General features: G+C 43.2%; 1 protein-coding gene across 3 annotated transcripts in view; it reads right to left on the bottom strand.

Annotated features, from left to right (window-relative positions):
• Positions 1-12,167, bottom strand: part of LOC102447361 (interferon-induced GTP-binding protein Mx1) — a 33,231-nt gene that overhangs the window by 4,593 nt on the left and 16,471 nt on the right. For all 3 annotated transcript variants that reach the window (XM_089774070.1, XM_089774073.1, XM_089774071.1), the window contains exons 7-12: positions 10,005-10,203; positions 8,923-9,001; positions 4,375-4,497; positions 2,528-2,672; positions 1,288-1,446; positions 283-359 (exon numbers count right to left, since the gene is read on the bottom strand). In XM_089774070.1, coding sequence (XP_089630196.1) covers positions 283-359; positions 1,288-1,446; positions 2,528-2,672; positions 4,375-4,497; positions 8,923-9,001; positions 10,005-10,203 — 782 coding nt within the window. The remainder of the gene's footprint in view (positions 1-282; positions 360-1,287; positions 1,447-2,527; positions 2,673-4,374; positions 4,498-8,922; positions 9,002-10,004; positions 10,204-12,167) is intronic.

The raw sequence follows: 12,167 nt of genomic DNA, 5'->3' as shown, positions 1-12,167 counted from the left end.
TACTTTCTCTTTTTTACCATATAATTATAAAATCAATTGGAGTGTAAATATTTTACTTACATTTCAATATATAGTATCTAGAGCAGTACAAACAAGTCATTGTTCATGAAATTTTAGTTTGCACTGACTTCACCAGTGCTTTTTTATATAGCTTGTTGTAAAAGGAGGCAAATACCTAGATGAGTGGATATATCCCCTCGGAGGCTTTTGCCTATTCCATACTCCTCAGGTAAGTGTACCCCTAGCTGAGGTTGAGAACAACTGCCATAAATAGCCCCTTACCTTTGCTGCTCTGAAAAGGCAGAAAAAGTTCTCAAAGTGTTGCCTGGCAATATCAGTAAAAGTTTCTTGTACAAGCTCTAAAAAGAGAAAGGGGAAATAACTATAATTTAATTTCAGCAGAATAAAAATAAGAACCATATGACTCATTGACAAATTGGGCTCAGCTGTAGCTTAAAGAATGTTTTAATTTAAAAGCTTCTTGGTTTGTGTATTTCTGTCCTGCATGGCTGATTGTTTTGTGATGTGTATTACTTGGTTTTCCAAGCTAATTATGAAATGTTTTTCTCGTAAATCAGCTGAATAAAAATCATGAAAAACTTTAAGTTTAAATAAATATTTTCTCTGCTGAGACCCTGATATAGCAAAACATTGTAAATACATTCTTATCTTTAAACATTTGAGTAGTCCATTCCATTTGGTGATTTGGAGCCTCAGTATGGAAGGCTTGTAACATTGCCACTAAATCAAATTGAGTCCATGGGTCCTGCGGCGATTGTAATGGCACTTGCAGGGAACAGCGTAAAATGAATGTACACTCCACCATTATCTGGATCATACTTTGAGTTATTTTGTGCTCCAAGCTGTTAAAAATGTCACTGGGGGAGTGGAATGGAGTGGGCAAGGACCAGACTTGGGGCATTCTACTTCCCACCATCACGGTGAAGCAGAGCAACCTAGCTAGAGATAGTGGAGCACACAGCAGGCTACTGGGTGGCTCTGCTTCCCATGGCTCCCTCCACCAGGTGCTGCTGCCCATGAGCAGGGCCCAGGGCAACCACTCCGAATTGTCCTATGAATGGAACGACTTTGTCTGAAGAAGCAAGCGGAGGGTTGAATATTTCAATATTTTACACTCCACAAGTTTATAATTGCCATCATTCTGATTCCAGCCCCCAAACTCACCTGCCCCCAAAAGCTTGTCACACGATTGAAAGCTACGCAATCATAAAAGCAGTTAAGTGAATTTGGTCAAAGTTTATGGCAAACTGAGTGAATGAAACTCACCTGTAACTGTCTTCAGGGTCATAATAGCAGGTGATTTCAGCAGCACAATTTGTTGTTTCACAATGGCCTCAAAAGTTTTGTAATTGACAAATCCTGGGAGCTCTCTTCCACGATACTGATTTTCAAAGCCCCACACTTCTTCTTTCATAATGTCATTTACTACGGCAATTAAAACAGCAGGACAGTTATTTCCACTGCTTCAGAGTAGATTTTAATATAACAGCACAGATATGTGAAAAGGCCTGGATTTAATAAAGGGCCAAAGCTATTTCTTAGTTTGCATGTATCTATTTGGATACAAAACAGCTACAGGCAGGGGCAGATGACTGTTTTGCGGGGCCCTGGGCAGCATAACTCCGCAGGCCCCCCACCCTTTGCCACGGCGCATGCGCGGGGCTTTTTTAAACGCGGGGCCTGGGGCGGCCGCCCCGTTCGCTCTGCCCTGTATCCGCCCCTGGCTACAGGAACAGTCAGGAATATGAAGATTGTAGCTATAAAGTTGCACACACTGTGACTGTGTAGCACACCTGCCTGTAACACTGTAGATATTTGAGGGTGTAGTGTTAAAGTCACCACAGAAAGGGTCTAACAAGCTGAGATAGTGAAGGGGCCTAAGGCAGTTGTGCAATCACCTGCATTTGACCATTTTGAAAACCCAATTATAATTTCAGATGTAGTGTTACAATAGCACTGTTGTTTACCAATCCGAGAGATTCACAATCACTTTAAAGCAATTAACAGGCTGCGTTATCTTAAGGAAGCTGGCATTCCTTAAGATAAGGAGCAGCTTATCTTAAGCAGTAATCACAAGCACTATCTACATGCACAAGAATTTTTATTTATATCTTTTACTTGGATCAATCAACACGCTCACAGTCAGGGAAACAAACAAATCGAAACAACCTTGCATCACTGCAATGAACTTTCATTAGCTTTCATGTTTAGGGCTGGTACAACTTCAGGTAGAACATGACAAAGTGGATCTCATTAGAAGTAGTGACTGGATCACACTAAACTCTATACTTAAACATGAACAACATATACTTGGATCCACATATGGAATTTGCCCTTTGTACTCATCTCTAATGATGGATAAAGACCCCCAACAAGAACAAGCAGGTCCATGCAAGCAAACCTTTGTATCCACACGGAGCCCTATTGATTTCACTAGGACTCTGGGCAGGCATAGATGTCTGTCAGAGCAGAACAACTTGCAGGCCAACCAACATTTGGTGTTTACCTTTCAGTTCACTGTCATGAACATCATTTTCCCACTCATTAAAGCATTTTCGAACTTGTGTGAATAGTCTTTTTTTTGTTTTATCAATTACAATTTCTTCACCATGCACTGAATTTATGATGTTCTGATTAAAGAGTTTGAGTTTCTGTAAAGAGACAGGAAATTGTCAGTTAAACAACACTCCGGGGGCTAAATTCAGATCCAGAGTTGTTTGCAATGATACATAACTCAAACTTTGTAGCAAGGAGTGGAACTTCTGTAGAGTTGAACACTGCTCTCTGAAAAACTCTGGAATTCGCCCTTGCAATTACATTGTAGATCAAGCCAGGGCAGTGACATTCTGAGATGCATCAGCGCTCAGAGACTGTATTTTAGCACTGAGGTGCTCAACTGTGAACTGCTGCAGGTTTGAGGACACTGTGGTTCAGAATGTAGGGCAAAGACTCAGGAAGCCTAGCTTTCTAGTCCCAGCTCTACTTCTGACTTGCTGTGTGACCTTGCACAGGTTACTTCAATTCTCAATGTCTGTTTCCCACTCATCCTTTTCTTTCCTTGTCCATAGGTGGCACACTTTCCTGGAAAGCAAATACCTTTTTAGTCTGTGTGTGTACAGTACTTAGCCCAGTGCGGTCTTCATCTCAATGCAGGCTGTTCTAGATGCTCTGGTAATACCAGTGAATAACAATAATCCTCCTTGCTCCCAGAGCTAAATTTCATCAAAAGAAACTAAAGATATATTGAGTGCTTTGTTGTTTTTCCATGTAAGCATTATTTTGAATGTACATGGCAGTCTCTGTATTAAAATATGGCCCTGTCAGAACTTTGAGAGCTTCTGTTTTAGCACATATCCCTAGTCCCTACTCACTGCAAACTGCTGGGATTGTTTGAAGCTGTAAAAGAGTTTTATGGGATTACCTGGGTTGGTTAGAATACAGGTAGAAGACAATTTTGCTTTTAAAAATCACTGGAATTTTGTGCAAAAAATTATATGACCTTGTAAATATGGAATACAACTACTTATTCTTGATTTCTGTTATGCTTTTCCTTAATACAACATTTTCTATTAGCAGCAACTTTAGGTGCATTAGTACAATTAGGCTGTGTCTACACTGGCACCCTTTTCCGGAAATGCTTAAAACGAAACAGTTTTCCGTTATAAGTATTTCCGGAAAAAGTGCGTCTACATTGGCAGGATGCTTTTCCGGAAAAGCACTTTTTCCGGAAAAGTGCCCGTGGCCAATGTAGACGCGCTTTTCCGGAAAAAAGCCCCGATCATCATTTTCGCAATCGGGGCTTTTTTGCGGAAAAGACTACTGTGCTGTCTACACTGGCCCTTTTCCGGAACAGTTTTTCCGGAAAAGGACTTTTGCCCGAACGGGAGCAGCATAGTTTTTCCGGAAAAACACTGACAATTTTACAGTAGATCGTCATTGCTTGTCCGGAAAAGCAAGCGGCCAGTGTAGATAGCTGGCAAGTTATTCTGGAAAAGCGACTGCTTTTCCGGAATACGTGGCCCAGTGTAGACACAGCCTTAATGTAACCAAATGTAATTTACCCATTGTTTTATTAGAGCTGACATGTACAAACAGAAATAATCTGATTTTTAATTTGGTTTATTTTATTGGTGAATATAGATTCTGGATTTATGAAGACTGGGAATTGAAAGCAAGCTCATGGCCTACTTCTTCTATGTTAAGGAAAGTACATGTGGATGTGTCTGTAGTTATTTAGTGAGTTCATGCTGAGTATGCAGCCTAGAAGAGACCTACTTGCAATAGCCACACAATTCCAAATGCTAACCAATGTTTTTGTTCCAATAAGGGTACCAAATACATATTTATACTCACATCTACTAGGAAGGGCATCTGATCTTCCACTGATTCTGGCACACCTTTGCCACATTTTTGTAGCCTGTTGTTTGCCAACCGAAGTTTTTCCTTTATCTGGTTTTCTAAAGTTGGTAGTGATTTCTGTGGGGGGGAAATATAGAATCATAGACATGTAGGGCTTAAGAAGTCATAAAGTCTTTGCTGAGGAAGGTATAGCCAGACAGGAACCCCCCTGTAACATCCATCTTTGCTTGCCTGGAGCATACAGGGCACACAGAGCAGTAAGCCTTGAACAGAAGGCCCGGATATGCAGGCTGTGACCCTGAATGGCTGTAAACAGAGATACGCCAATTGCTGACCAAGAGGCTGCCAAGAAATGACCTTGACTGAAACCCATATTGATATGAACACACAGCCATCCGTGGGGGGAGGAATCTCTTGCCCAGTAAAAAAAAAAAAATGTCCAGTACTCATAATTTAGTTATCTCTCTTGCAAGTGTAAATTAAGTTGAAACTTGCTTGTAAGAACTGGCGCCACAAAAACGGACCAGTACAATTTGGCATCTTAGATAAGAAAGAGGATATGGGCCCCTATGGGTATAAAGATGGGTCCAGCAGCACATTTACTCTGAGTGTCAATCCACCATCTATCTGCTGGTCGGGTTAGGTGTTTGACCTCCCGAGGTTCCACCTCGTATTCGTCTTTCCTAGGAATTGAGGGACTGGCCCTGGCTTGACCCGCTGGAGTCGAAAGGCACAGAAGGGGGTAAAAATTGTACCTGGATGTGGTCCTTTGTCTTAAGTGTACACAGACTTAGAGCTCTTTAAAGATTAAGCTGTTACTTGGTACCATTATTTCTATTTTCTATCTTTATCTTCTTTGTAACTATTTTAAAGATCTATATTTGCTAGCAGTTAAAAAATAGAGCAATAGCCATTGTAACCATATGATTTATAAGCTTGTTTAATAAACCTGTAACTGTTTAAGTTTTAACCTAACTCCTTCAGTTGCTGTAACAGAACCAAGCACAATTTAAAAGAACTTCAGCCGGTCATAAGGGACAGGTATAGGAAGAGCTTGGGCGTTTGGATCGTGTCACTCCCAGGTGACAGATCCATTGGGGCATCTCTCAGTCTTCCCTAGACTGCCTGCTGCGAAGGGATCCTGTATCCTAGCAGCTGAAATCTGAGATGTAATAAGCTCTTCCTATTAACTCGGGGCATCTGTCAGCCTGTTGGCTGCCCTCTGCGACGGGACCCAGGTCCTAGCGGTAAAGTCACAGACTTTAAACTCTTTTCGGGGCACCCTCCAGCCTCCTAGGGTGCCCGCTGCGACGGGACCTTGCGTCTCAGCAGTTGAAGACTTGGGTGTAACACACGCACACACTGCCCTGACCGTCGGATGACAGAAGGACCAAGTAACTGAGACCATACCTGACAGATGTTTGTTCAACCTGTTCTTAAAAACCTCCAGTGACATGGATTCCACCACCTCCCTTGAAAGTTTGATGCAGAACATGTCTACCATTACAGCTACAAAAGTTTTTTCTAATAGCTAAAATAAATTTCCATTGCTGCAGATAAAGATCGCTGCTTCTTTTCCTGCGTATATTGGACATGTAGAACAATTGGTAACCGTCCTTTTTATAACAGCCCTTAAGACAGTGGTTCTCAACTCATTTCAGTCCACGGACCACCAGGCCAATCAAAAAATTTTCGTGGACTACCTCCAGCACATGTAGCACAGGACGAATGACACAGCAACTGCTCAGCATGACGGGGGCAGCTACACTGATGCTCAGAGCCTCAGACGGAAGTTACTGACAACATAACGTGGTTGCATCCTAGGTGATGCGCCACATGCTTGTGAACACAGCATAAAACAGCCTAATTGCGGCACTTGCTCACACCGTGTGCCTTTGGACAATGTTCCTGTGGACCACCGAAGAAGTCACCATGCACCACCATTTGAGGACCACAGCCTTAAGAGATATGAAGATTTTACGAGGCCCCACCTCTCTATTATTTTCTCAAGACTAAACATGGCCAATTTTTTGAACCTTTCCTTGTAGGTCAGGTTTTCTAAATCTTTTTTGTTGCTTTCCTCTGGACTCTCTCCAGTTTGTCCACCACTTTTCTAAAGTGCGCTGCTCAGAACTGGACACAATACTCCAGCTGAGGCCTCACTAGTGTCAAGTAGAGAGGGATAAGTAGCTTCTGTGCCTTAAATACGACACTCCGGCTAATACATCCTCAAATAATTTTATTCTATTTTGCAACTGCATCGCGTTGTTGACCCATATTCAGTTTGTAAACCACGATAAGCCCTGGATCCTTCACAGCAGTACTGCCGCCTAGCCAGCGATTCCCATTTTGCAGTTATGCCTTTGCTTTTTATTTCCTAAATAAAATACTTTGCACTTGTCCTTATTGACTTTCATCTCATTGATTTCAGACCAGTTCTCTAATTTGTCAAGGTCATTTCAAATTTGACCTCCAAAGTACTCGCAACCCTTCCAGCTTGTCATCCACACATTTTATAAGCATAATCTCCACTCTACTGCCCGAGTCATTAACACAAATATTGAATAGTACTGGACCCAAGACTGATGCCTAAGGGCCTCACTAGATAAGTTTTTCCAGTTTGACTGCAACCCATTGATAACTACACTTTTGATGTAGTCTTTCAACCAGTTGTTCACCCACCTTTTAGTCATTTCATTTAATATTATATTTCCCTAGTGTGCTTATGATAATTTTATGTGGGACTGTGTCAAACAACGTATTAAATCATGAAATATCACATCTCCTGTTTCTCCCCTATCCACTATGCCAGTAACACAGTCGAAGGAGGAAATTAGGTCAATCTGGCATGATTTTTTTTGGCAAATCCATGCTGGCTGTCCCTGATAACCCTATTGCCCTTGAAGTCCTTCTAAATTGAAAAGAAATAAAGCAACTGGAAGGATAGTCCCAAGTAAAAGGGGTTGATTTTTCCTCAGTGAGGAAAACAATTCCTTACATTTTAAAAGCTTTAAATGTATAATATGACATGGAACAATTGTAGTTTTCTACTAGGGATTTTCTGATGTGAATTTGGGTCATCGCTATCCTATAACTGAGTGTGTATTGTCACTTGGTATTAACAAGGGGAGGCAAAAAAAATTTTAACCCATTGTAAGAGAATAGTGTATAAAACCTCAAATTAACCAAGACTATTTATTTTATCCACATACAAGGCATTGACATAAAGCTAGTATGGATCTCCTAATCTCCAAATTAAATCAGGGGATACATATAGAAATGTAGCTAATATTCTTCAAGATCTGTAATTTGCTTTACGCTAAGCCCTGGGAAGCTGACAGCCACGCCACATCACTGGGCAAGGTGTGTGTGTCGGGGGGAGGAGGGGAGTGCAGGCAGAAGGGGCAGGCCAATGGCAGCTGGCTCTCATTGCCGCTGGGACTGCGTGGGGCCACACCCCTACCTTCCCAGAGAGGCACTACAGTGGTGATTTAAAGGGCTTGAGACTTTAGCATTGTTGCTGCTGAGGCAGCGGCCTGAGTCTCAGGCCTCTGCGAGGCTAAGTCTAGACAACGGCATTTTACTGGAAAGAGGTACACAAATTGCGATCCACAATTGTTTTTTCAGAAGAGGCTTTTCCGAAATTTGGCCCATCTACACTGGGCCAAATTTTGGAAAAACTTCCTCTTTCAGAAGAGCCCCTCTTCCTTGTGAAACGAGGAATACAGGGGCTTCGAAAGAGCATGTCTGCTCTTCTGCAAAAAGTGTCGGAAGAGCAGACACTTGCCCCGGACATGGTAGAGTTCTTCTGGGATACCCGGAAAAACTCCGTAGTCTAGACGTAGCTGGAGTCACCAGACCCCAGGGCAACTGAACCCTTTGTCCCTCTGTCACCAAGCCTGGCAAAGCCATTAGTTAAAAATATGAATTTATGAGAAATTGACTTCTTATATTTATTTTCTACATCAGGGGTAGGCCATAATTTTTGTAGGGGGGCCACTTCACCAAAGTTGGGTGTTGTCGCAGGCTGGCCTGAAAGAGGTGGGGCCCTCAGGCAGAAGGGGTAGTTCCCTCTAGGCACCATGTGCAGGGGGAAGCAGAGAGGTCACTTCGCATGCTCCCCTGGGGAAAGGGGAAGCATGGGAGGTCTAATCCCTGCCCCCATCCTGCCAGGAGTGCATGGTACCCAGAGGGAACCTCCAGCTGATGGTACAGCTGATGGTACCCTCTGGTGCTGCGTGTCCCTGGTTGGGGGAGGAGACTTTGTGCACTCCCCTGCCCCAGGGTCTTGACTGGCCTGGGGGCAGGGGCACGGCAGGGCAGGCCACAGGCCAGATAAAAAAATAGCTTGGCAGGCCATATCCCACGGGCTGTATCATGCCCACCCCTGTTCTACAATCTAGTTAAGGTTTCAGAGAGTTCCGACTTGCTACTATGCAGCTTACATACATATCTCGGTAAAAGGTCCAAACAACATTTGCTGTTTTGTGCGTTCACCAAATTGGTTTTTAAAGAACCAGTAGTCCAAGACTGCTAACTTACATTAATGTGCTCTATCAGTTCCTGTGTTAGTCTCTCTGCCAAAAAGGGGATGGTGGCTTTTCCTTCTTCAAAAAGAACACTGAAAGAGATTAAAGAACACAATAAATAATAATATCCCAAAGAATTCCTTCTTTCATCCCAAAGGATTCCAAAGCATTTCAGACACAGTACAGCTGTTCCTGGCTTTGCCAGAGGCCTTCTGTGTTACTTGGGGTGACTGTAATCATTTTCTGCCTCAGTTTTCCCTTCTGTAAAACAGAGATGATATTGAGCTACTCCATAAAGTGCTTTGAGATCTGCTGATGAAAGGTGCTATATACAAGTGCTAAGTATTATTGTGCTGCTGCTATGGCCTATTCTTGGGAAGAAGAAGAAAAGAGGATTTTAGATCTGTGAATAGACCACCCATGTGAGTTTATGGAATTGTGTATGGTACTTCTCACACACCACAGTTGTGAACACATTTTTGTTTCTGATAGTAGAGATTAGCTGATAGTGATGAATGACAAGGTGATTTTGTTTATTCAGGTTGCTGGATTCAGAGTGGACTGTTCCCAAAGCCTGAGGAGCCCGTGTAGAAGCATAAAGGCAGGAGCACCATCAGCCTCCATAGGCCCCTGCACAAGGTAGAGGGAGGACCTGGCTCTGTGGTCTTGGAAAGGGTGAGGCCTCAGGTGGAAAGGGCAGGGCCAGGAGCAGCCAACCCTAAACACCCTCTGGAATGCAGTGCCCATCCCCAACCCGCACAGCTGCCTGGACCATGCTGTGCATTGCTCCAGCTGCAACCAAAAGGGCCCAGGGCTCTGGTTGCACTGCTGCTACAGTAGCAGGCGTGAGCCCTGAGCCTGAGCTCTGGAGCAACTGTTCCCTTTGGCCCCTACAGAAGCATGTCAGCATAAGGGGAATGCTTACTCCATCTTCTTCCCTGTGTGCATGTGTAGTCCACCTCATAATTTTGCCCAGAGTGACTGGCTTTAATGACTGCACATATAGCATGTATTTACTTTCTTTTCTGTGATAAAAAAACCTGTTAGTGGGGGAAAACCTGTCTAATATTCCGTGTGTATTGACTTTAAAACTACCGAAAATATTCATGTTCCTCAAAGAATTGTCTCTCTTTCTGGATTGCAGAGGCCAGCGACAAGTTGTCATGGATGTCCTGCTGCCCACGACATTTAACAATCATGTAGCCCTTTCTTAGGGGGACACTGAGATTTCGGACTATGTCAGTGACATCTCTCTCCGTTCCTTTGTCGACCAAATCAGGTTTTGTGAGAATCCCTGTGAAGTAACGAAAGAAATATTGTATTTAATGAGGTGACACACGTTATAGACGGAAGCTGTACTTGTGGTTCCATAGTTATGAAGGAACAGAATCTGAACACTTTATGTGAAGCAAACAGGAGAGTTTATTACACACAGCACTGTCCGAGTGTCACATCGCTTATTATGGCTTAGTGAACGCTGCCAGATAGGTTACAACTGATTATATAGGATGCTCAATAGGCAGATCAAAGTGATTGGGGGGGGGGAGTAAAATTCTAGACTCCTGGATAGATGCTAATTGTGAGGAGCAGACATCAGTGTTCCCAGTGAAACAAGTATTTAAACAAAGCAGACATCAGTTATCAACTATGTGTTAAGTGGTTGTATGTCTGTCAGCTTTAGAAAGTAATAGAGATGTAGCAGTGTTAGTCTGGCCCACAAAAGCTTATCACCTAATATACCGTCTTGTTAGTCTTTAAAGTGCTACATAGTCCTGTCTTTTGTTTCGGCTTTAGGAAGGTATCTCTGCTCACGGATGTGATCCATCTGGGGATTAAAGTAGAGTCATAAGGGCTACGTCTAGACTGGCATGATTTTCCGCAAATGCTTTTAACAGAACTGATTACACCCCGGAAGAGCTGGCACAGAGCGATCTGTGCATGCGCAGAACGATCTGTGCATGCGCAGAGCGCAGAACCGCATGGCTGGCGAGCGGGGCTTGCCGCTGCTCGGTGAGCCCTGCTCATTAGCGTAAGTTGCAATATCGTTAGCATATTTCCTGCCATTTCTTTTTGTGCAAGCAGTTTTTGAGCAAAAAGAAGCAGTGTAACTGGGAGTGGCATAAGGATCTTGCGCAAAAAGGGTTTTTTGCACAAAAAGGAAGTGGCTACACTGCTTCTTTTTGTGCAAAAACCCCTCATGCAAAAAGAAGCGGTAGAAAATATACTAATGATATTGTGACTTATGCTAATGAGCAGGGCTCACCGAACTGCGGCGAGCCCCACTCACCAGCTGCGCTGTCCGGCATGCGCAGATCGCCCAAACCCGGCTCTTCTGGGTTGCAATCTACTTGCACAGGCAAGTAGATTGCATTATTTGTCAAGCCCTGCTAATGAGTCCCTCATTAGCATATTTTCTACCACAAAAACTTGCAGGGTAGACAAAGTTATTGTGTGGCAGGAAGGTCCTTCCACATAAGAGAACATTTCACTTTTGGTTACTAGAGAGGTTTTTTCCCTCTGACATCTATTTAACCTGCTCTTAAATATCTCCAGAGATGGAGATTCCACAACCCCCATCGGCAATTTATTCCAGTGCTTTACCACCCTGACAGTGAGGAAGTTTTCCCTAATGTCCAACTTAAACCTCCCTTGCTGCAGGGCCCATTACTTCTTGTACGATCCTCAGAGGCCAAGGAGAACAATTTTTCTCCTTCCTCCTTGTAACACCCTTTTAGATACTTGAAATTGCTCTCATGTCCCTTCTCGGTCTTCTCCTTTTCAAACTAAACAAGCCCAGTTCCTTCAGCCTTGCCTTATAGCTCATGTTCTCTTGAGGTCCCTTCTAGTTCTAGTGTTCTGTGATTCTGTGGAGAATTGTTAAAAGAAACTCCCAAATGATTCTAGGCTCACCAAGTGTCAGAACTAACATTTGCAGGAACATTTTACATAACAGGATAATTTGCGAGGAGGGGATGGTTGGTTGCTCCTTTAGCCATTTCCCCCTATAGTACTTGTGATTATTTTTGTCTGAAATTCAGATTCTCAAATGAAGCACTGATAGGAAATCCTGTGTGGATTTCAAATCAAAGCAAGCCCACCACCAAAATATAAATGTCTGGTTCCTTTGCTGCTTTCCCATGATTCTTTTAGGAAGGAACCACAGCAAGTGGTGGAATATGCTCAGCCTCTCCTGTGTTTAGCACTAAACATTCTTTGCCAGTACAATTACTTTTCTCACAACCCAATCCCCTTTTCTTT

This window comes from Pelodiscus sinensis, chromosome 1, assembly GCF_052426305.1.
Source record: "Pelodiscus sinensis isolate ZL-2025 chromosome 1, ASM5242630v1, whole genome shotgun sequence".
Classification (NCBI taxonomy): domain Eukaryota; kingdom Metazoa; phylum Chordata; order Testudines; family Trionychidae; genus Pelodiscus; species Pelodiscus sinensis.
The sequence above is the reverse complement of the archived record's forward strand: the minus strand, read 5'-3'. Positions and strand labels throughout refer to the sequence as shown.